Source organism: Bos taurus, chromosome X, assembly GCF_002263795.3.
Source record: "Bos taurus isolate L1 Dominette 01449 registration number 42190680 breed Hereford chromosome X, ARS-UCD2.0, whole genome shotgun sequence".
NCBI lineage: Eukaryota > Metazoa > Chordata > Mammalia > Artiodactyla > Bovidae > Bos > Bos taurus.
Window position 1 is genome coordinate 88,941,004 of NC_037357.1, and position 25,651 is coordinate 88,966,654.

The 25,651-nt window shown below is 41.6% G+C and overlaps 1 protein-coding gene across 3 annotated transcripts; it reads left to right on the forward strand.

Moving 5' to 3' along the window:
- The first annotated feature begins 1,617 nt into the window (after nucleotides 1–1,617).
- EZHIP (EZH inhibitory protein) lies at nucleotides 1,618–19,718 on the forward strand. 3 transcript variants are annotated; one of them, XM_015461682.3, is made up of 3 exons: nucleotides 1,618–1,997; nucleotides 16,538–16,757; nucleotides 17,242–19,718. In XM_015461682.3, exons 2-3 carry the CDS (start codon nucleotides 16,712–16,714, stop codon nucleotides 19,386–19,388), a joined length of 2,193 nt encoding a protein of 730 aa, XP_015317168.2. In that variant the 5' UTR covers nucleotides 1,618–1,997; nucleotides 16,538–16,711; the 3' UTR covers nucleotides 19,389–19,718. The 3 variants fall into 3 exon arrangements, with proteins under 3 accessions (XP_015317168.2, XP_024844486.1, XP_059739759.1); XM_024988718.2 differs by having other exon boundaries at nucleotides 1,619–1,997; nucleotides 17,290–19,718; XM_059883776.1 differs by having other exon boundaries at nucleotides 1,619–1,997; nucleotides 16,538–16,663; nucleotides 17,290–19,718.
- Nucleotides 19,719–25,651: the final 5,933 nt, after the last annotated feature.

Below are 25,651 nucleotides of genomic sequence, written 5' to 3' on the forward strand. Positions count from 1 at the left end.
ATCTATTTAGATTTCTGACCTCAATAAGTATAATACATTGGGGTTACTTGAAGACACTAAGATTGCAGCAACTTGTTACAGCAGCAATAGGAAACTATGTTAAAATCTCACTGCCCTTCTTGACCATGAGGCCCAACTCAGTTCTCAGTGAATGTTGTGAAGTTACCAACTACATGAAAACTAAGACGCTCATCTGGAAAGAAATTAGTCTATAAAAGTGGGTAGAGGGACTTCCCTGGTGGTCTAGTGGTTAAGACCCTAGGCTTCCATTGAGGGGCATGGGTTTCATTCCTGGTCAGGGAACTAAGATCCCGAATGCCAAGTGGTGCAGCCAAAAAACAAAAACAAAAATGTAGGTAGGGTTCAGGTGTTCCTGTGGTAAAGCCCTTGAAAGTAGTATAGCAGTTTTGCCTGCCCCACCTGTCTGTAGGACACCTGATGGCTACTGACCTCAATGACAGTTAGTGGGTATTGGAATAACAGTTGCTTCTGTTTTGCTTCCAAGGTCATGGCTCTCTTGGGAATCCTGTTTCCTTTTTGGGCACTCATCTCCAGTCTATCCCAGTATTCAGCCTTTTTCTTTGTGTCTCTCCTTTGCAGTCTCACAATACCCCTAAAATTCTGCTAATTCTCAAAAGACTTTCATGTAATTTGTGTGTATGTCTACCACAGTAGATGGTGATGCTTGAGGAAAAGATCAAGTTATGCTGGTTTTTACCCATCCAGATCCAGAACACTTCCTGAATCTTGGCATTGAAGGAAACTAAAAATAAATCCAACAAAAGTTTTTAAAACTTAGGAAATTATTAGAAAAAAATTTAGAAATAATATAGACATAAATCCAATTCCCTTCTGCTGTATTAAATAGTACATCAAATATGTTCTTGAATTTACTGTCTTGAATTTACTTTGGAATACAGAATATTATTCCCGTTTTCTCATATGAGATTTCTGGGACCCAAGAATTTCAGGACCATTTCAGGGTCACAGGGCAGGTGTATAACAGAATGAGCATGGATACAGCTAATCTCCATTTGTCTGTGGCTGATCTAAAAAAATCTCTTTGGAGAAAGCGCTACAATTCTCCAAAATTATATACCAGTAAAGTTATTTTAGGTTCAGGGGGAAGGGTCTCTTGACCTCATTTGCAACAAGCAGCCAATCTTGGTAGTGCAGATAAAGGGACGACCCTGGAAATTCTTAGAACCTAAGCACCTGGCCCCAATATTCCCACCCCTCACCCTGTACTGTTGGGTGTTGACCTGGTCAGATTTGCCTTTATGGTTGAGAAAGTCATAGGCAGGGTAAGGAAAAAAACTGCAGCTCAATCGCAAAGCCAAGAGCAGTCCAGGGGTCTTAATCCCCCTGTTCTTGGCTCCCAACCCTCATCCTCACCCTCCCTGCCCCCACCAGCGCAGCCACTTTGTTCTTGGAACCTGGCACCGTCTTGTCCAAGGTCGGGAGCCCAGCGGCTACAAAGAACACTACTGATACGAAGCCGGAAGGCTAGTGTAGCGGACTCCAAAGATCCATAGCCACGTGCACCTCCCTGGAGCCTGCCGTGTCCTGCAACGAGATACAACTGGGCACGCAGCCACCAGCTCTGGGAGACCTTGCAGGAAGCTATGAGGCCTCAGATGCATGCATATGGCCAAATTTGCTCCACATCTTTGAGTCCACAGGTCTGGTGAACTACACCAGAGGCTGCCGGTGTAGCACAGTTAATATGAAGCTCGCGCCTGCAAACCTGTGAGTTCTGGTTTGTTTGCAGTTGCAAACTGTTCAGAAAGAAGCAGCTCAGACACTGCCTCCTCCCAATCTTGCCCTTAGTGCCTGCCCCTCCTGGGCTCAAGAACATCACGTACTGATCCCACACCCATCAGGCGCTGCACAGCTTCTGCAGCAGGTGCGGGATGGAGTTTCCACGCATCCGTCTCTGACCTCTGGATTTATGGTTTTGCCTCACACTGCCTGGACGAGGGGAAATTTTCCTGAAGGTAAGCCCACAGATACATGGAGGCTTCCTTACTCTCATACGATTCTACGCTCAGCTTTAAACAATTTAGCAAATTTACTATTTACATGTTGGATGTATATGGTTCTAGAGACATCTGTTCCAGGTAAGCAGATATCCGCCGTGCTTCTCTGAACCTGCCTTTCGCGGTGGTGGTTTGCGCTATAACCTCGGTTGGCCAATGATTATTTTTAAAATTTGATTCAGTTTTTCCAGAGTCTTCTTGTTATAAGAACGGAGGTGACTATTTCCAGTTTCTTTACGCGAGGGAGTTAGAACCAAAAGTCCTGACTTGTGTGGTCATCTTTGCAATATGTTATAATCAGTATGGGCTTCCCTGGTGGATCCGTGGTTAAAAACAACAACAAAAACAAACAAACAAAAAACGCCTGCCAATGCAGGGAAATGAGAATTCTATCCCAGGGTCAGGAAGATCCCCTGGACAAGGAAATGGCACTCCAGTATTTTTGCCTGGGAAATCCCATGGACAGAGGAGCCTGGCGGGCTACAGTCTATGAGGTCGCAAGAGTGGAACACGACTTAAAGACTGAGCAACAACAGTTCAATTTGCTGCACAATAGAAATGAACACAACATTGTAAAGCAACTACATTTCAATTGTTGTTGTAGCCTGCAAGGCTCCTCTGTCCATGGGATTTCCCAGGCAAGAATACTGGAGTGGGCTGCCATTTCCTTCTCCAGGGGCTATAATTTAGAAATATCATAGTAAATTACAGAGAAACAGAAAAGAAGATGAAAGTTGACTCAGGGAGCCAGCGTAGGAATGGGTAGGGTATGTGTGTGAGAGAGCATTTAGAATCAACTGATTTCTGATTTCATTAAAGTCTAGTGTTACTATTTAACTTTTAAGAGCATGCATGTGTGCTATTTTCAAAAAATTAAAGAATAGGTGATACAGAAATAATCTGTGTGTGGAAAATACATAGAAATGATAAACATAACTTTAAGATTAATAAAAGTTCAGAAATACATACAATTTCCTTAAATAGTTATTACCTCTTACTTGTTGATGCTAACTGTGACTTTGTAAATCCACATATGTTTTTTTCTTGATCCCAGCAGGCTTGCACATTAACTGACGAGTAATGATGTAAAATTTGCCCTTTACTAAATTTGGGGTAAACAATGCAAAAGAGGGGACTGTTTCCCAGATGAAGAAACTCAGGGCTGAAAGATTAAGCAACTTGCTGAAAGTCATACACTGAATAAATGGTGGAACTAGAACAGTCACCCAAGTCCTTATGTAATTAGCATCTATGTTAGTGTATCCCTCTACCTTTCCTAGAATGTACTTTTGAATAGCTAGACCTTAATCAGAAAATGATGTTATTCTTCCACTAGGTTTTGGAATAAAAATTAATGTTGAATGCACAAGGAAAGTTGAGTATGATCATCCCATTCTTTTAATAAATCAAAAATTCCTAAAACAATAAAAAAATCTACTTAGAAGCTAGAAGAAAAGATAGCAAGCTTCTAAAATTACTTAATGAAGGGAGTCTAAACCCTGATTCTAAGACCTAGAAGAGATGGTATACCACACACACACACAAACAGAAAGATAATGGCTCTATCTCTTTAATGAACATAGATTACATTTTTTTATCAATAAAACTAGAGTGAATAAAATTCAACAGTATATACAAATCTACCACAACCTGGTAGTTTCCTAGTCATGAGAGTATGATATAGTATTAGGAAATATTTGAAAATTTTAATAATCTATTATATCAAAAAGTCAAAGGAGAAAAACTATATAATCATTTGAAGACTGAACAAAGAATTCAGTAAATTCAATCAAATGATAAACTGCAGTTTTACTTAGTGTTTATTTACTCTGCTGACAGAATTATGTTAAAATCCTAAATTCTTGGAACTAAGTATTTCAGAATTCATACACGATACATTGCACAAGATCCATAGCAGAGTTTAGAGTAATACTACTGAATCTAATTAAATATTTCTGCACTGAAACATATAAATATTCACTCCAAGATATATAAAAACTACAGATTGCTTCCTGTCACTTCAGGTCAAGTTTTATGGGCAAAGGCATTAGGAAACTGAGCTCAGTTTTTGAAGTACTTCCATTTTGGTTTATTTTTAAAAATTTATTTTTATGTGTTTTTTAATTGAAGTATAGTTGATTTACAATATTATGTTAGTTTCAAGTACACAGCAAAATGATGCAGTTATATATATACATAATGTATGTGTGTGTTAGTTGCTCAGTCGTGTCCGACTCTGCAATCCCATGGACTGTAGCCCACCAAGCTCCTCTGTCCGTGGACTTTTCTAGGCAAGAATACTGGAGTGGGTTGCCATGCCCTTCTCCAGAGGATCTTCCCAAACTGGGGATCAAACTGGGTTCTTCCACATTGCAGGCAGATTCTTTACCTTCTGAGCCACCAGGAAAGCCTATATATAATATATGTATATTTAGGAAGCTGTGGTGTATATATAAATCAGTAGTCTGTCGATGGACATTTGGGTTGTTTGTCTATCTTGGCTGTTGTAAATGGTGCTGCTGTGAACATTGAGGTGCATGTTTCTTTTCAATTAGAGTTTTTGTTGTTGATTTTTAAATTTTTCCAGATATTTACCCAGGAATGAAATTGCTGGATGATATGGTAGCTCTATGTTTAGTTTTTTAAGGAACTCCATAATGTTTTCCACAGTGACTGCAATAATTTACATTCCCACCAACAATATATAAGGGTTCCCTGTTCCGCACATTCTCTCCCACATTTATTATTTGTAGACTTTTTTGATGATAGCCATTCTGACTGGTGAGAGGTGATACCTCATTGTGGTTTTGATTTGCATTTCTCTAATAATTAGTTGTGTTTTCTAATTCTAAAAAACAGCATCTTTTCATGTGCCTGTTACCCATGTGTATGTCTTCTTTGGAGAAATGTCTGTTTAGGTCTTCTGCTCATTTTTTGATTGATTGGGTTTCTTGTTTATTTGATAATGATTTGTATGAGCTATTTGTATATTTTGGATATAAACCCCTTTTGGTTACACCATTTGCAGATATTTTCACTCATTTCGTAAGTTGTCATTTTGTTTTGGTGATTATTTCTATTGCTGTGCAAAGCTTTTAAGTTTAATTAGGTCTCCTTTACTTTCTGCTTTTATTTTGCCTTGGGAAACTGATTTAAGAAAATATGGCTATGATATATGGCTAAGAATGTTTTGCCTATGTTCTCTTTGGAGTTTTATGATGTCACGTCTTTTTTAATTTTAAATTTATTTATTTTTAAATTGAAGGATAATTGCTTTACAGAATTGTGTTGGTTTCCACCAAGTAGCAACATGGCATGGGTCTACCTATGTCCCCTCCCTCTTGAACCTCCCTTCCATCTCCGTCCCCATCCCATCTCTCTAGGTTGTTACAGAGCCCCAGCTTAGGTTCCCTGAGTCATATAGCAAAGTCCCATTAGCTATGTATTTTACATATGGTAAGGTATGTTTCCATGTTACTCTGTCCATATATCCCACCCTCTCCTTCTTCCCCCCTTCCCGCCGTCTCCCTAAGTATGTTCTCTATGTCTGTGTCTTCATTGCTGCCCTGCAAATAATTTCATCAGTACAATCTTTCTAGATTCCATACATATGCATTAGTATATGATACTTGTTTTTCTCTTTCTGACTTATTTCCCTCTGTATAATAGGTTCTAGATTCATCCACCTCATTAGAATGGACTCAAATTCATTCCTTTATGGCTGAGTAATATTCCATTGTATATATGTACCACAGCTCCTTTATCCATTCATCTGTTGATGGACATCTAGGTTGCATCCATGTTCTAGCTATTGTAAATAGTACTGCAATGAACATTGGGGTACATGTGTCTTTTTCAATTTTGGTTTCCTCAGGGAAACTGCTGCTATATCCTTAGTAGTGGGATTGCTGGGTCATATGGTGGTTTTATTCCTAGTTTTGAAGGAATCCCCATACTGTTCTCCATAGTGGCTGTATCAGTTTACATTCCCACCAACAGTGCAAGAGGGTTCCCTTTTATCCACACCTTTCTGGAATTTATTGTTTGTAGACTTTTTGATGATGGTCATTCTGACTCCTGTGAGGTGATATATCATTGTAGTTTTTACATTTCTCTAATAATGAGCAATGTTGAGCATCTTTCCATGTGTTTGTTAGCCATCTGTATGTCTTCTTTGAAGAAATGTCTGTTTAGGTCATTTTCCCATGGTTTGATTGGGTTGTTTTTCTGGTATTGACTTTTATGAGCTGCTTGTATATTTTGGAAATTAATCCTGTCAGTTGTTTCATTTGTTCTTATTTTCTCCCATTCTGAGGGTTGTTTTTTCACCTTGTTTTTAGTTTCCTTGTTTATAGTTTCAAATGAGTCAGCAAAGAGCTGACTCACTTGAAAAGACCCTGATGCTGGGAAAGATTGAAGGCAGGAGGAGAAGGGGACGACAGAGGATGAAATGGTTGGATGGCATCACCCACTCAATGGACATGAGTTTGAGTAAACTCCAGGAGTTGGTGACGGACAGGGAGGCCTCGCATGCTGCAGTCCATGGGGCTGCAAAGAGTCGGAGACGACTGAGTGACTGAACTGAACTGTATAGTTTCCTTTGCTGTGCAAAAGCTTTTAAGTGTAATTAGGTCCCACTTGTTTATTGTTGCTTTTATTTCCATTACTCTAGGAGGAGGGTCATAGACAATCTTGCTGTGATTTATGTCGTAGAGGGTTCTGCCTATGTTTTCCTCTAAGAGTTTTATAGTTTCTAGTGTTATATTTATGTCTTTAATCCATTTTTGAGTTTATCTTTGTGTATGGTGTTAAGAAGTGTTCTAATTTCATTCTTTTACATGAAGCTGTCCAGTTTTCCCAGCAGCACTTATTGAAGAGGCTATCTTTGTCCCATTGCACATTCTTGCCTCCTTTGTCAAAAATAAGGTACCCATAGGTGCATGGGTTTATCTCTGGACTTTCTATCTTGTTCCATTGGTCTATATTTCTGTTTTTGTGCCAGTACCTTACTGTCATGATGACAACAGGTTTGTAGTATAATCTGAAGTCAGGAAAGTTGATTCCTCCAGCTCCATTATTCTCTGTCAAGATTGCTTTTGCTATTCAGGGTCTTTTGCATTTCCATATGAATTTTGAAATTTTTTTTGTTCTAGTTATGTGAAAAATGTCATTGGTAATTTGATAGGGATCACATTGAATCTGTAGATTGCGTTTGGTAACATAGTCATTTTCACAATACTGTTTCTTCCAACCCAGGAATATGTAATGTCTCTCCATCTGTTTATGTCATCTTTGATTTCTTTCATCAGTGTCTTATAGTTTTCTGTATACAGTTCTTGATGTCACTTCTTATATTTAGGTTTTTAAACCATTTTAATTCATTTTTGCATATGGTATAAGGAAGTATTCTAATTTCATCGATTTATATGTAGCTACCCAAATTTTTCATCACCACTTGTTGAAGAGACTCTGTTTTCTCCACTATATATTCTTGCCTCCTTTGTCATAGATTAATTTACTGTGGGTGTGTGGGTTTATTTCTGGGTTCTTTATTCTGTTCTGTTGATCTATATGCCTGTTTTTGTACCAATACCAAGCTATTTTGATTACTGTAGCTTTATAATATAATCTGAAGTCTGGAAAGGTTAAAAGCATTTCCACTTTAAAATTGCGTATAAGGGATTGTGTTTCTGATGTACATTTTTGTCAACTCTTCTTGCCTTTTATAAGGTTTTTTCTTTTATATTAGCTTTTTTTGTCATTGAAGTTGAAAAGAGAACAGTAAATAAAACACAAAGGGCAACAACTTGATGACATCTTACAGAGCAAGCAGATGCATGTAAAACCAATACTAAGATATAGAACAGTACTGTTACCCAGAAACATATGACCTTATGACCTTAAGTAGTCATTACACCTGAAAGTTATTATGACCTTATGTAGCCATTACCTCTGAAAGCTAACTACTCTTCTAACCTATGTCACTATATATTCATTTTGCCTGTTTTTTAAACTTAATACAAACAGAATTATCAATCTTGTGCATTTTAATGCCCATTTCCTTTGTTCGGTACAGTGATCCATATTTGTTGAATGTAGGAATATTTTATAATTTCATGGCTGTATAGTATTCCATTATATGGATACTATACTTGTATTTATTCATTCAACTGTTGATCAAAATTCAGACTTTTTCCAGTTTTTGACTATTTATAATAGTGCTACTATGAACATCCTTACTCATGTATTTTGGAGAACAAGTTTATGCATTTCTGTTACATATATACTTTGTATAGCAGGCAGAATTCAGGATCTTAACTTTGTATAATCTCTTCATTGAATATGGATGGAACCTGTGGATATAATAAGGTATAACTCCTATGATTGTGTTAATTGTATGGGGGGAGAAGGATTTTGCAGATGTAATTGTTACAGTCAATCATAAGACAGGGAGATTACTTGGGGGTGGGCCAGATATAGTCAGGTGACCATTTACTAGGGTAAGGCCCTGGCTGAAAGAGAGGTTTGAAGCATGAGAGAGTATTTGAAGGGGGCTACAGGGCGATGACGGCTTCCCAAGTGGCACTAATGGTAAAGAACCTGCCTACCAGTGCAGGAGACATAGGAGATGCAGGTCTGTTCCCTGGGTCAGGAAGATCCCCTGGAGGATGGCATGGCAACCCACTCCAGTATTCTTGCCTGGAGAATCTCATGGACAGAGGGTCCTGGTGGGCTACAGCCCACAGGGTCACAAAGAATTGGACATGACTAAAGTGACTTAGCACACATGCACGCACAGAGGTTGAGGAAGTGCATGCAGCCTCTAGGAGATGAGTGCTGCCCCAGGCTGACAGCCAGCAGTGGAATGAGGGGCCTCAGTCCTTTAGCAGTTGGAAAGTGAATTCGGCTAACAAGATGGAAGAGTTTGGGAGGGACTCTTCCCCAGAGCCTCCAGAAAGGAACACTATCATCTCACCCTATTATACCCTAACAGGGAAACTGGTCACACTGGGCACAGACTTCTCACCTGCATAACTGTGAGCTACTAAATGAGGGCTACTTCTAAGAGTGTGGTCATTTTTTTCCATATCAATAGAAAAATAGAGGTTTTGATACCTGGATGTGGGGTATTGCCATTACAAACCCCTAAAAACATGTGTGTGGCTTTGGAACTGAATATTGGGTGAAGCCTTGAAGAATTTTGAGGTCAAAATGCTAGAGAAAGACAGAGTTGCCTTAGAAAAAGACAATTGCTTTGGAGAGACTGTTACTAGGAATCAGACGAATTTCCAGACTGCTTTGAAATTCTAACTCCTTTCTACCTTCCATGTCCCCTCATATTAAAACAGAATTTTTATAGCTGTTAACCCATGCCAGTCTCACTATTGTGTGCTGGGGGAAGGTAGTTTGTCATTTTAGTGTCACCAGTATATAGTTGGAGAGGGATTGTGCCTCAGGATTATACTGTTGGATTATACCCAGGAACCTCATGCATGCTTGATTTAGGTGATTTAAATTATAAGGTTTTCATACTTTGAACCAATAAGATTTAGATGAGCTTTTAGAATTGAGCTGATGCTATAATACCATGAGAAATCTGGAAACTGTGACATGAGGTTAATGAATATTCTATGTGGGACAGATTGGATTGCTTGGGGTCAGAGGGAAGAATTCTAAAATGATGCCTAATGACACTTGACCTTGTATAATCTCCTCTGGTTAAGTGTGAGAAGAGCTTGGTATTATGATTGCTCCTGTGATTATGATAAATTATATAGGAAAAGAGATTTTTGGAGATATATTTTCCCAAAGCAGTGGACTTTCAATAAGAAGGTACCCTGAGTGAGCCAGACCTAACCAAGTGAGACCTTAAACTGGATTTTCTAAGAGACTCAAGTGTGAGACATTATATGGAGGGATTAATTTGGCAAGAAACTGTAGGAAGTCTCTAGGAGCTGAAAGTGGAACTAAATTCTGCCAATAACTTGAATGAGCTTGGAAATGGATTCTTCTGAAGAGCACTCAGCAAGAAACATAGCCTGGCTGTCTTAATTAGTTTGTCCTGCTGTAACAAATTACCATAGACTGAGTAGCCTGAACAACAAAAATTTTTCACAGTTCTAGTGGCCGGGAATTCCCATAAGCAAGGAGCCAAAAGTTTGGTGTCTGATGAAGGCCTATTTCCTGGTTTGCAGATGGTCACCTTCTTACTGTATACTCACACACAGAGAGAGCTCTGTTTTTTTCATCCACTTATAAGGGCACCAATCCCATGATGGGACTCCACTCACATGACTCATCTTAACCTAATTACCTTCCAAAGGCTCCACCTTCAACTTCTACCACATTGGGGATTAAGGTTTTAACACGTGGATTTTAGGAGAGACACAGACATTCAGTCCATAGCACTGGCCAAATGACTTCTCAGCCTGACTTCACCCTGTGAGACGACTGAGCAGAAAACCCAGCCATGCTACCCACGTATGGATTTCTGAACCTACAGAACTGGGAGTTAATCAAAAGACATTGTTTTAAGCCACTATGTTGTTGTTCAGTCACTCAATCATGTCCAACTCTTTGTGACCCCATGGACTGCAGCATTCCAGGCTTCCCTGTCCTTCACTATCTCCCTGAGTTTGCTTAAACGTATGCCCATTGAGTCAGTGATGGCTTCCAACCATCTCATCCTCTGTTGACCCCTTCTCTTCCTGCCCTCAATCTTTCCCAACATCAATGAAAGTGAAAGTGAAAGTCACTCAGTCATGTCTGACTCTTTGCGACCCCATAGACTATACAGTCCATGGAATCCTCCAGACCAGAGTACTGGAGTGGGTAGCCTATCCCTTCTCCAGTGGATCTTCCCGACCCAGGAATTGAACTGGGGCCTCATGCATTGCAGACAGATTCTTCACCAACTGAGCTATCAGGGAAGACCCCTCCAAGCATCAGGGTCTTTGCTAAAGAGTCAGCTCTTTGCATCAGGTAACCAAGTATTGGAGCTTCAGCTTCAGCATCAGTCCTTCCAAAGAGTATTCAGAATTGATTTCCTTTAGGATTCACTGGTTTGATCTCTTTGCTGTCCAAGGGACTCTCAAGAGTCTTCTCCAGCACCACAGTTCGAAAGCCACTAAGTTTAAGTCACTAAATTTGTGGTAATTTGTTACACAGGAATAAAAAGCTAATACAGATGGAGTTGCTGGGTTATAGAAGAGGGATATATATCCAACTTTGATATTGCCAAACAGTTTTCTAAGTGGTAGTACCAATTTACACTCCCACCAGCAGTTAGAGTTCCACTTCTTTATTTTCTCCAACTCCATATACTGGTAGTTGTTTTGACTATTCTGGTAGATATTTACTAATATTTCATTGTAATTTAATTTTCACATCCCTCATGCCTGAGTTTGGGTGATCTATTATTATTTCTTGGTCATCTGGATGTTCCATTTTGTGATGTGCCTGTTGAAATATTGTGCCAATGTTAAATTGCATTTGCTTTTTTTCTTGATTTTATTCTGTACATATTTTTTGGATGTATGTGTGTGTGAAGGTATAAAGTTTTTCAATGTTTTCCTTTATTCTCAGTGCTTTTTCTGTCCTGTTTCAGATATCATCATCTACTCCAATGTCATGAAGCTACATTTATACATTATGAAATTTCCTTTCTCTTTCCTTCTTTTATTGAAGTATAGTTGATAATATGCTTATATAGAATTTTCTAGCTTTATTTTCTGGAATTAACTTCTGTGTATAAGTTAGGAGCTGAAGTTACTTTTTTCACAAGGATGGATATACAGTTAGTCTAATTGCATTTACTTAAGTGACTCTCCTTCCTCCCAAGTACTGCATTGGTACCTTTGTTGTAAATTAGGTGCAAATGTGTGTGTGTGTGTGTGTGTGTGTGTGTGCGCGCGCGTGTGTGTGTGTGTGTGTGTTATATGGCCATATATGTATGTGTCTGCTTGTGAACTTTTTTCTTTGTTCTATCAGTCTATTTATCTATTCTTTTACACAAATCACACTATCTTAATGATTATGGCTCTGCAGTTGGCCTTGCAATCTGGCTTTGAAAGTCCTCTGAATTTCTTCTTTTGGATGACTTTGGCTGTTCTTGAATCTCTGATACCCATATATACTTTAGAATCAGTTTGCTAATTTCCATTTACAAAAAATCATCTGCGATTTCAACTGAAGTTAGATTGAATCCACAAATCATTTTGATGAGAATTTTAGATTTGATTTTCATGATGCTGTCTTCTAATCAATGAAGATGATGTTTCTCCAATTAGGTCTTCTTTAGTATCTCTCAGAAATACATAGATTTCTGGACAGAGGTCTTGCGAATCTTTTCTTAGATTTGTTCCTAGGTATTTAATGTTTTCTGATTTATAGTGAATGGCATTAAATTTTTTTCATTATAATTTTTGAAGCTAATATGTAGAAATACAACTCAATTTTGTAATATTGACCTTATATCCAGCAACATGCTCAATTCATTTATTAATTCTAATATTTGGTACATACATTCTTTAGGTTATTTTTTGTGAATAATCTGTTGTGTCTCTTCTGTTTTTTAAGAGCTAAGAAACCATCCTCCAAAGACCCCAAAGTTACTTACATTTATATCTCATTAACCACAACTGAGAAATACACATTCACAGTCACTGGAATAGTAATGAGGTTACTATGACCTATTAGTCAAACATGCTGCCCTTTATCTATCAAATACATTGCATCATGATTATGATGCCACAAATTTTCATTATTTTAGCCAAATACTAAAATATTTTAGCTAAATATATAAATGTTTACATATTAATACTTTGATTTAGAAGTTTGAGAATCAGTAAATAGATGAGGATGGATTTTTTTTGTAGAATATTCCTCCATGTAAAATGAATTGAAATTATGATTCTTAAGTTATACAATTTTTTAAGCAATGAACAGTAAGCTTCATATGTGAAAAACATTTGTAGCTTTTTGATGAATAAATTTTAAAATGAAAAAAAAACTTCGTTCATTTCAAAAATACCCTTTTGCTATTTATTAAAGCACAAAATTATTTTAGAAAATTTAATGCATACACATATCAAACTTTAGCAATAGTTATCAATGGCTGGTAGGATTGATCATGATTTAAGTTTTCTTAAACTTTTCTGAATTATCTAAATGCTTTACCACAGCGTTTGTCAAACTGGACACTATTGGCATTTGGGGGTCAGATAATTCTATGTTGTCAGAGGCTCTCCTTTTCTTTGAAGTGATTGAGAGCATACCTACCCTCTGCATACTGGATGCCAGTACCTAGCACCTCTCTCTCCCCAATTGTGTCAGTCTACAGACATTTCCAGATGCCCACCACCCCCCCTCATTGCACTGTAGTGAATGAAATTCTAATATATGTAGAAAATTACTTAGATGTAAAAATAAATATACTGATGTAAATACAGATCAGTAGATATAATACATCATGCGTTTTTTTTTGTATATAAATATCATAGTCATTTTTCCATGGTATTAAAATTTTTTCAAAAATATCCTATGAAATCTGCATAGGTTTGTTCTATGGACATCCAGTATCCTATGGGAAATAGGATTTCAGATTATGGCACTAGTGGTAAAGAACCCGCCTCCCAATGAAGTAGATGTAAGAGATGCGGGTTTGATCACTGGGTTGGGAAGATCCCCTGGAGGAGGGCATGGCAACCCACTCCAGTATTCTTGTCTGGAGAATCCCATGGACAAAGGAGCCTGGCAGGCTACAGTTCATAGGGTTGCAAAGAATGGGACATGACTGAAGCAACTTAGCATGCATGCATGCATGAGTATTTCTTTAGAGTTAATGCCTGGAAAAGAAATTATAGTGTCAAATGAACATGTTCCATCTGGCAAGATGCTATGAATTTATAACTCCATTCAGTAGTATATGAGATAGCCTGTTTTTTTTTTTGTTGTTGTTGTTGTTGCTTTTTACATCAGTTTAAAATCTAATCAAACATTAAAATTGTTTTAAAAATGCAAATAGTCCTATTTTTTCTGAGTATGAATAAGGTATGCTCATTGAAAACATTCAGAAGATAAAATATGACAGAACAAACTTACCCTTCCAGATTCTTTTTCTATAAGCACAAATGTACATAAACACTATCTCCTAAACAGGAGAACTGGGAACTAAAAAGGAGAGGGCACTTTAGACACACCAATACAGTTAAACAGAGGAACTTCCTTAGTATAAAGTTTGAGATCTTAGAAAAGAGCAAATAAGTAAATGGGGAAAACTATATATATATATATATATATATATATATATATATATATATATAGAGAGAGAGAGAGAGAGAGAGAGAGAGAGAGAGAGAGATTCATGAGCATAATGAAATGGACATTATCCCACAGTACTATATTGTGGAATGATGGATGACCAGAACACATTCTGTTCATTTAAGTCCATCCTGCACTTCATCAATCTTTGATTTTACAAATTCCATTTGCATTCAATTGCTTTTTCATCCTTCATAATCTTAGACTCTGTTTTCCATTCCAAGCTTTATTCCATTCTTTTTATGGTACTTTTAAATCTATAGTTTTTGTTTCACGGTCCATTTAATTCAGGCCACTACATATTGCACTCCATACTCTGGTTGTTCTTATTTTGATTTCCTTCTATTTTCTTTAATATTTTATTTCACACCATACTCCATTTCATTCCTTTTCTCATATAATATTTTTCTTTTATTCCATAGACCATTGGATATTTACATTTTGCATTCCATTCCATCTTTCCATTAAACTTTCCATTTCATATCCTATTCAAGTCCATATTCCTTTTCCATTTTATTCTAATTTCCACTACAATCAGTCTCAATTTCATCACATTCTGCATTCCATTTCAATTCCATTTTCCATTCCATATTATTTAACAATCCAAATGCCATTCCATTCTATTTTTGTGTTGTGTTTCAGTCGATTTGTTCATCCATTCCACTAAATATCCCATTTCATTTGGCCAAAATTGCTGCAACAGCAACTTTCAGGAGAACCACTTAACCAAAATTCTTATCAAAGAATTACAAATGTGTATGACCCATATTCAGAATATCCTTTTCTGGGAATTTATCTACAATAAATTCACATTGGAGGATATGAACAATTTTTAGTAAAAAGGATATATCTTACATTGATGTGTTACAGAGAGTGAAAAGTTGGAAATAACATAAACATTGATCAATATAGCGTGTTTGAAAATGTAAGCTTCCTCCATAAAAGGAATATTTTGTAGTTATACAATGGCCTTGTGGAAATTTATTTACTGACATGGAAAGTGTGTTTTCTGGACACAAAAGGCAGGTTACAGAACAAGATCTATGCATGAAAAGTTCCATTTTCATAAAACGAAAGAACTATGAATTATTTACACATGGCCATTAGACCAAAAAATAATTAAACATTCTTAGTACTACCCTACTCCAGTACTCTTGCCTGGAAAATCCCATGGACGGAGGAGCCTGGTAGGCTGCAGTCCGTGGGGTCGCTAGAGTCAGACACGAATGAGCGACTTCACTTTCACTTTTCACTTTCATGCATTGGAGAAGGAAATGGCAACCCACTCCAGTGTTCTTGCCTGGAGAATCCCAGGGATGGGGGAGCCTGGTGGGCTGCCGTCTATGGGGTCGCACAGAGTCAGACACGACTGAAGCGACTTAGCAGCAGCAGCTGTACTAGCTTGCTGGTCTGTGGGAATCTAGAATCTAGCTTTCCTACATTTACCTTTGTTTTAGGTACTGAACATGCAGTAATAATGACTTTCATGACTAAAAATGTGTGCAGATATTGAACTTCAAGCCTTTGCATCACATCATGTTTATATTAACAGAAACTAGAGAGTAGGTCAAATAAATTAATGTACATTCACCAGTGGATTACTATACAGCCCATACAAATGATGACGTATCTTTAAGGACAATAGCACCCTTAATCCCAGGCAATCTGTTTGTGTTCAGGAAGCAGGGCAGCGGCAACCATCTTGCTAAAGAATTAACCACCCCTGCCCCCTGCCCCCAGCCCCCACCCCCCACCCCCCGTAGCATACTGAACATTCTGAGCCAAGACCCCGATGTAGGACCCATCCGTTCTGTTTGCTCACTTTCAGCCTGCTCTCTGAGCAGACCTTCTTATGGGTCATCCAGATGCTCAGAGCAGTTTTGGGACCATCCTTTCCACGGTCACTGATATGGGTCCAGTGTCCTGATCATATTCAAGGAGGGACGCCTAGCTAAGGATTGAGCCACCAGAGTAGTGCTACAAGCTAAGCTGATTTGGGAGGGGGTGTGACTCGAATTGTTTATATATACAGCCTCCCCATCCTCAACCCCTCTTTGAAAACACACAGTACACTCCTGGGGTTAGGATAGGGAATTCACCACATTGACTCAGCGGGGGGCCCGCGGCCCGGCAAAAGACGCCAGAGGCGTGGAGCAAACCCTCCTCTTCCACGCTAGGTGGAGCCATATTTGCCTGTTGCCAGGGAGACGAAGGTCACATGACATCTAGCCCACCAATCAGAAGTGAAGACTCCAGGGGATCCGCCCACCGTCCTCGCTCTTCGCACTCGGAGCTCGACTGAGGTAACGTCTACAGCTGCGCTCTCCGCGTCTGAGGTAGAACCTAGCATTATGGCCACCCAGTCGTGTTTGGAGAAGGAGCAGAAGCCACAGCAGGGTGAGATGCCCACAGGGCCAAATAATGAGGTTGCCTCTGCCCCTGGTGACGCCCGCGGGGCCGAGAACACCAGTCCTGGTGACTTGGTCCCAGTGGTCTTGACCAACCCCTCTCTATTGGGTGGTGGCGCCCCCACTTGGTGGCACAGCAGGTTCCTCATCCTGCGACATGGCTACCACCGCCATTTTGCTCACTGGGGAGGAGCCGGGGGAGTCCTCCGTGGAAGGTGTGCAGGGGAGGGGGGGCCCCGACCTCCAGGGTGGCAAGAGTCCCCACGTGGAGCTGAGCTGTGTGGTGCCCCAGTCTGGCCCAGGCCTCCAGATGGCGCCTGCTCGCAGTGGGGCTGCCGTTGGGCAAGCCGCAGGGGGCATTGACCAGCATTTCACCCAGATCGCTAGCCCAGGGAAAGGCCGTGGGAGGAAGCGGCTCAGCCGCGAGGAGGCTGCCACGGCTCAGAACCCTCCTCGACGCTGTCTGTTTCCAGTGGCTGCTGTGTCCCCAAGGTCCGTGTCTTCGCCGCCATCTTTTCCAGGGTCTCAGCCCGGCAGCTCGGCTTCTTTGACTAACCACGCGTCGCAGCTGGTTCCTGCCCTCCAAAGCCAGGCCAACGCACCAGGTCCTGCTCCCCGCAATCAAGCAGTGGGTCCTGGCCCTCACGTCCGCAGCGGTGCAGCTATGCAACGCCCTGCTCTCCAGGGCAGCATCACCCCATCAGGTCCTGTTCTGCGCAGTCAGGCAGCCAGGCCAGGCCCTGCTCTCCGTAGCCACACATCCGGGTCCGGTGCAGCTGATCGAGGCTCTGCTGGCTTCTACCGCTGTGCTCCCGAGCCAGGCCCACCTCGTCGCAGTCGTCGTCAACCCGGGCCGAGCCCTGCTCTTGGGCGTCAAGCATCAGCGCCCGGCCCTGCTCAACGCGGAAGCCGTGCACCCAAGCCAGGCCCAACGGGCGGCGGTATACCCGAAGCAGGCCCTGCTTTCCGCCGCCGCAGTGCTTCCGCGCCTGGCCCTGATGGTCGTGGCAGCCCTACTTCTGTGCCTGGCCCTGCTCGTCGCGGCCGCTCAGCTTCTGCGCCTGGCCCTAATCATTGCGGCTCCCCTGCTTTGGCGCCTGGCCCTGGTCCTAGCAGCGGCCCTACTTCCACGTCTGGCCCTGAGCTTCGCCGCCGCGGTGGTTCCGCACCTGGCCCTGTTCGTCAGGGCCGCCCTGCTTTGGCGCCTGGCCCTGATCCTCGTGGCGCCCCTGGTTCCGCGGCTGGCCCTACTCGTCCGCGCCGCGGTGGTTCTGCGCCTGATCCTGCTCGTCATGGCCGTCCTGCTTCAGCGCCTGGCCCTGATCATCGCCGCGACGGTGGTTCCGCGCCTGGCCCTGTTCGCCGCGGTCGCTCTGCTTCCACGCGTGGCCCTAATCCTCGTGGCGGCCGTGTTTCTGCACCTGGCCCTGCTCGTCGTGGCGGCCCTGCTTCCGCGGCTGATGCTGCTCGTCGTGGCCGCCCTGCTTTTGAGCCTGGTGGAGATCTTCGCAGGGGCTCTGCTTTGGTGCCTGGCCCTGATAGTCCCAGCGGCCCTGCTTCCACTCCTGGCCTGAATCTTCGCGGCTCTCCTGCTTCCACGCCGGGCCCTGCTCGTCGCCGCCGTCGCCGCCTTGGTTCCACGCCTGGCCCTGATCATCCTGGCCGCCCTGCTTCTACGCCTGGCCCTGCTCGCCGCCGCCGCCTTGGTTCCACGCCTGGCCCTGATAATCGCGGTCGCCCTGCTTCCGTGTCTGGCCCTGCTCGTCGCAGCCGCCCTGCTTCCACGCCTGGCCCGGATCTTCGCGGCCGCCCTGCTTCCACGCCTGGCCCTGCTCGTCGCCGCCGCCGCCGCCCTGCTTCCACGCCTGGCCCTGATCATCGCGGCTGCCCTGCTTCCACGTCTGGCCCTGCTCGTCGCCGCCGCCGCCTTGCTTCCACGCCTGGCCCTGATCATCGCGGCCGCTCTGCTTCCATGCCTGGCCCTGCTGGTCGCCGCCGCCGCAGCAGTGCTTCACGTCGCCGTGCCTGTGGGCCAGGCCCTGCCCTAAGTAGCGGCGCAGTGGGGCTAGGCCCTCGCCTCCAAAGCCGCAGCCCTACTTCAGGCTCTTCCCTCCGGGGCCGCGCCACCCAGCGAAGATCACCACCTACTAGCTGCGCCTCTCCCGTTGGGCCTAATGGTGGGGGTCGTCCTTCAGCCCCTGGGTTCGCTGGAGGAGGGCTTCCCCGCCAGAGCAGCTCAAGTTCTCTTGAATCCGAGGTCCCAAGCCTTACTACCCAGCAAGTTTGGCATGCAGTCCGTATGCGTGCCTCCTCACCGTCACCTCCTGGTAGGGTCTTTACTTTCCCTAGGGAGTATGCTGAGAATTCATCCGTTTCCTCTTCCTCTAACTCCCCTGGGTCTTCTGACCAGAGCTGCCCCCCATCCCCCACTAATTTTTCCGACGGGAGATCCATTCCATCTTCCGCTAGTTTTTCCGGTGTGGGTTCCATCGCCACTTCTAGCCCTCCTGGCGTTAGGCGTATGTTGCTGCCAGAGCTTGAAGCCCTGAGCCCTCTCTCCTCAGAAGAGCCGGCTGAAGAAGGGAGCCCGCCTCCCTCCCCTCCATCTCCTGTGCTATGATTCTCATGAGCATCCTCATGAGTCCTGCGGAAGGAATCAATATCCACCCCACTGCCCTGAATGGGCTGCCTGTTCCGCGATTACCTGTGAGGTTTACAAATGTTCTAGCCATTAACCAACATCATGCGCAGTTTTGAAGCTCTTGTTTGAAAAGGCAGTTTTGAAGCCTCTCCTTCCTGTAATGGCACTAATTAGCGTTTATCTGCTGTTAGCACTTAATTCCAGCCCCTGCTTATCCCCGCGAAAGGCCTGTGTTTGCCTCTAAGTTGAGCTTTCTCTTTTCCAAGTTGCGTTTATGCAATGAAATTTTTGAATAAATAAAGTGTTAATTGCATTTAAAAAGTGTGACTTTTTTTTTTTTTGTCCAAAAAACCACTGTTAATCCTATGTCTTATTTAGAGGATTTAAGAAAGTTGTTGACATACTAGCTGACTCATTGGAAGGGGGAGGGAATGAAATACTATCCTAGCAATCTTTTATGTCCACTGTCTAACATAGAGTTTTTCCCAGGAAAATAGCATTTACATGTTATATATGCTATTTGCATAGGTGATTTGCAGCTTGGACAAGAGGGGGCAGGGTTTAACCCAGGGTGGCTAGAGAAGAGGGGTGATGGAGATATCCAGGTTGAACTTTAAGAGGTAGGGCATGTAGAGGGAATACTTCCTCCTCAGATGGGAGTAGGAGGTGCTGGAAGGAAGATGCAGGATCAGGAAGGAGGATAGCAGGAGAAGAATAGCAGGAGTCAGGAGCCCAAGGGGGAAGGTCTCAGTTTCCATTGGAGAAAAAAATTTGTATGTTGGGAGCAAGGGTTCCTGAGGTATGTGAGGAGAGGGGAGGGGAATGTCTGGGAGAGTGAAAGTGAAAGTCGGTCAGTCCTGTCGGATTCTTTGTGACCCCATGGACTATTCAATCCATGGAATTTTCTAGGTCAAGTTCAAGGTTAATGATTGATGTAAAAGTGGTCATATACTTAGTGAAAATTGTGTTAATGGATAATTCCATTTAAAAAATTATTCTAAGTGTGACCAGATATGTGAGGTGAGTATGTATGTGTGTATTTGTGTGTACATGTATAGACATTTGGAGAGAACTGGATGGACATATACCATGCTACGAGCAGGGCATATATCTCATCTTTGAAATAACTGGTGGTATGGTCTTTGTTTTGCATTTTTCACCTTGGCCATATTGCTGGTTCTGTAATGAAACTCAATTCAGCATTTTTTTTTTTTTTAAGAAGTTTAAGTTGTGGAAACATGGTAGGAGACCACATTTTAAAAAACAGAGTGAAAGAAAATTTAAACCAAACCAGTAAAAGAAATTTCCTCTCCCTATTCTCTTGTACTCCAGTCACATATATCCAGCTACCTAATTGACTTTTCTACTTGGGATGTCTAAAAGACATCTCAAACTTCAGTAACATGTAGTTCTGTTCAGTAGAAATATAATTCTAGCCACACATGTAATAACATTGTCTAGTAGCCACATTTAAAAATGCCTAAAGAAACACATGACAATAATTTATTTAATTTCATCTATCTAAAATATTATTTCAACATGTAATCAATATAAAATTATTTATGAAATATTTTTTAGATAAAAAAATGTTTTTATTGAAGTATAATTCATCTACAATGATGTGTTTCTAGTGTATAGCAGTGACTCAGCCATGTGTGTATATATATATATATACATATTCTTTTTCATATTCTTTTCCATTATGGTTTATTATAGGATATTGAATATGGTTCCCTGTCCTATACAGTAGGGCCTTGTCTATTTTATACATAGTAGTTTGTATCCACTAATCCTAAACTCCCAATTTATCCCTTCCCTAACCCCTTTCCCCTTTGGTAACCATAAGTTTTCTGTGTCTGTGGGTCTGTTTCATAAATAAATTCATTTGTGTCATATTTTAAGTTCCACATATAAGTGATACCATATGGTATTTGTCTTTTTCTTACTTCACTTAATATTATAATTAATGAGATATTTAAAATGTTTTCCTATGAAGTTTTCAAACTCTGGTGTGTAATTTACACCTGCAGCATATCTTAATTCTGACTAGCCACCTGCAGCATATCTTAATTCTGACTAGCCACATTTCAAGGACTCAGTAGCCACAAGTGTGGACATGTGTGTACAGTACAGTTTTAGACCTTCTCATTTTCTTATACATTTCCTACTGAATCATGATTCCAACTCCAGCAGTTTCTCATATTATGGGCTCCCATCCTAGAAGGGAGCCCTGACATGTCAGCTTGGGGACTTTACAAGGGCTATGATGCTTCCAGCACCTTTGGTGTCTTTTGAGCTGGGCTCCTTGCACTTACCTGGTATTGAAAAGGGCATAAATCTTGGCAGTTTCAGCTTCTCTTTCCAGTGAGTTGGTTGGTTGCAGTCTCTTATTATCAAGTCGGTAAAATGCTGTGCTGATACTTCTTTTTCTTTACGCACAGACACTGATAACATGTAAGTAATGCAACTTTTAGTGGTTTGTCCTCATCTGCTTGAATTTTGGGGGGCTGAGAGGGTATCTTATAACCTACATGTATTGAAAATATTATTCATGCATTTTGCTTTTGCTCTTGTTGCTCTGTTTTTATGTGAGTGTGTAGAGAGAGCAAAAAGCTATATAGCCACTGTTACCACCATTTTCCCAGAATCTGTACCACCAAGTGTCCTGACTCCTTCAAAAATGTGTCACCCAGTCAAGCCTTTGGTGTCTCTGAAGGATCACAGTGGGATGCATCATCTGTACTAAAATAGAAAAAATAATTAAATTCAAGAATTGGAACAAAAACCTGTTGGGCATGCTACTAAAAATCTTTAGAACTAAAGAAGTTATTTTCGAGAACACATTTTAAAAGTTTTTACTTTATCATATTACTTTGTTGGTTCACAAACTGGATCCTGTACATGAAGGGCAAGGAAAGATGGAAGAAAGAGGCAGACTACTCCAGATTGGTAGATGTCAGTTTTAATAAGCAAAGAACTTACATTTTAAAAATATTTATTTCTTTTGGCCATATGATGTGGCTTGTGGGATCTTAGTTCCCTGACTAGGGACTGAACCTGGGTCCTCAGCCATGAAAGAGGAACCCTAACCATTGGACCACCAGGGAAGTCTCAAGAACTTACTTTAAAAAAAATATTGGCCTTTCACATTTAAGTCTTTATTTTTTTTATTTGGTCATGCCACTTGGCCTGTGGGATCTTAGTTTCTCAACCAGGGATTGGACCCAGGCCCTCAGCAGTGAACGCACAGAGTCCTAACCACTGGACTGCCACATAATTCCCCACAAGGAACTTACACTTCAGGCTTCTCTTGGACAGCTGCAAGACGGTAGATCTCCATATCTGCCTGCCAGAATCTTGAAAGTTTACATAGTGGCCTTACTGGGGTTCAGTCATGCATACCAATCAGATGGTCTCAATATCACATTGCTATCTCAGGCTCTGTCCTTGAAAACGGCACCAGCTTTGGAAATGGTAGACTGAAAGTACCTTCCAAAGACTGTAGAGGGATTGAGGAGCCCCTAGTTGCTCAGGTCCAGCTTGAGAGTCAACTGCTGGTTATGTCCTCTTGACCTCTTCCAACATACTTATTCTTCAGTAATTCTACAGATGACCAAAAACTAGAATGTAAAATACATAGTTTTAATGCAGCAAGTGTCACAACTTCAGGTCAGAGGGCTTATATTTAGTACCATTTTACCAATGTGGAAATTGAGGCTCAGAGAAATTTTGTGACTCTTGAGATATCATTGCTAGTTGGACTTGGCTCTAGAGTTAGAGGTGGCACTAGTGGTAAAGAATCCACCTGCCAATGCAAGAGATGCAAAAGACACGGGTTGAATCCCTGGATCGGGAAGATCCCCTGAAGTAGGAAAGGGCAACCAACTCCAGTATTCTTGCTTGGGAAATCCTATGGACAGAGGAGCCTGGCAGGCTACAGTCCGTGGGGTTGCAAAGACTGGGATATGACTGAGCATACGTTGTTGTCATTGTCTAGAGTTAGAATTCCTAGTTTAAATTCTGATTTTCCTATTGACTCACTGTATGTTCCTTCACAGGTTAATGAACCTGGGATCCTAAATCTCCTCATTTGTTAATGAAGCACGATAAAAGTGCATGGCTCCTAGATTGTTATAAGTATTAAAATGGATGCTGTGCATTAAGTGCTTCCAAAGGCATCTGGCACATAGTAAGTGCCCAGTAAAGATGGCTCTTATTCTAATTAGGATTATAATCATATACCCAGATATTTCTGACTCCAGCAGATAGACTCTTAACATTTAACAGATCTTTCTCAAGCAATGATACTTTAAAATCAAATTAGATATTTCAAAAATGGACAGGGCAACTAATTATTGTTGTTGCTGTTCAGTCAACAGTAAGTGGTATCCAACTCCTTGCCGCAAGCCAGGCCCCCCTGTTTCCACTATTTCCCGGAATTTGTTCAAATTCATGTCCATTGAGTCGGTGATCCTATCAAACCATCACACACTCTGCTGCCCTCTTCTCCTTTTGCCTTCAATCTTTCCCAGCATAAGGGTCTTCTCCAGTGAGTCAGCTCTTTGTATCAGGTGGTCAAAGTATTACAGCTTCTCTAACAGTCCTTCCAATGAATAGTCAGGGTTGATTTCCTTTAGGATTGACTAGTTTGAACACCTTGCAGTCCAAGGCACTATCAGTCTTCTCCAGCACAATTTGAAAGCATCAATTCTTCAGCGCTCAGCCTTCTTTATGGTCCAATTCTCACATCTGTACATGACTACTGAAGAACATCATAGATTCGACTATAAAGATCTTTGTCAGCAAAGTGATGTCTCTTTTTAATATTCTATCTAGGTTTGTCATAGCTTTTCTGCCAAGGAGCAAGCATCTTTTAATCTTGTGCCTGCAGTCAGCATGCACAGTGATTTTCAAGCCCAAGACAATAAAATCTGTCACTGTTTCCACTTTTTCCCCTTCTATTTGTCATGAAGTGATGGAACTGGATGCCACAATCTCAGTATTTTTAATGCTGAGTTTCAAGCCAGCTTTTTCACTTTCCTCTTTTATCCTCATCAAGAGGCTCTTTAATTCCTCTTCACTTTCTGCCATTAAGGTCGTATCATCTGCATATCTGAGGTTGTTGATATTGCTCCCAACAATCTTGATTCCAGCTTTTGATTCATCCAGCCCAGCATTTCTGTGTTACACTCTGCATAAGCAAGGTGACCATGTACAGCCTTGTCATATTCCTTTCCCAATTTTGAACCAGTCAGCTGCTCCATGTCTGGTTCTAACTGTTGCTTCTTGACTCACATACAAGTTTTTCAGGAGGCCGGTAAGGTGGTCTGGTATTCCATCTCTTTAAGAATTTTCCACAGTTTGTTGTGATCCACAGAGTTAAAGGCATCAATGACGCACAAGTTGATGTCTTCCTGGAACTCATCCTTGCTTTATCTAGGATGCAATGATGTTGGCAATTTGATGTCTGGTTCCTCTTCCTTTTCTAACCCAGCTTGTATATCTGGAATTTCTCTGTTCATGTATCTGCTGAGGCCTAGCTTTAAGGATCCAGACCATGCTAGCATGTGAAATGAGCACAGTTTTAGGGTAGGTTGCTGGAGTAGTAAAGGGAAACCCACTCCAGTATTCTTGCTGGGAAAATTACATGGACAGAGGAGCCTAGCAGGCTATAGTCTATGAGATTGCAAAGAGTTGGACACGACTGAACACGCATGCATGTATGCACGTTGAACTTTCATTTGGAATTGCCCTTTGGGACTGGAGTGAAAACTGACCTTTTCCAGTCCTGTGGTAATTGCTGAGTTTTCCAAGTTTGCAATTATTGAGTGCATCACTTTAATAGCATCAGCTTCTAGGGTTTTAAATAGCTCAGCTAGAATTCTGTTACCTCCACCAGCTTTGTTCCTAGTAATGCTTCCTAAGGCCCAATTGACTTCACACTCCAGGATGTCCAGGTGAGTGACCACACCATCATGGTTATCCAGGTCATTAAGACCTATTTTGTATGCTTCTTCTGTGTATTCTTCCCACCTCTTCTTAATCTGCTTCTGATAGGCCCTTACTATTTCTGGCCTTTATCATGCCTATCTTTACATGCAATGTTCCCTTGATATCTCCAATTTTCTTGAAGAGATCTCTAGTCTTTCCCATTCCATTGTTCTCCTATATTTCTTTGCACTGCTTATTTAGGAAGACCTTCTTCCCTCTCCTTGTGATTCTCTGGAACTCTGCATTCAGTT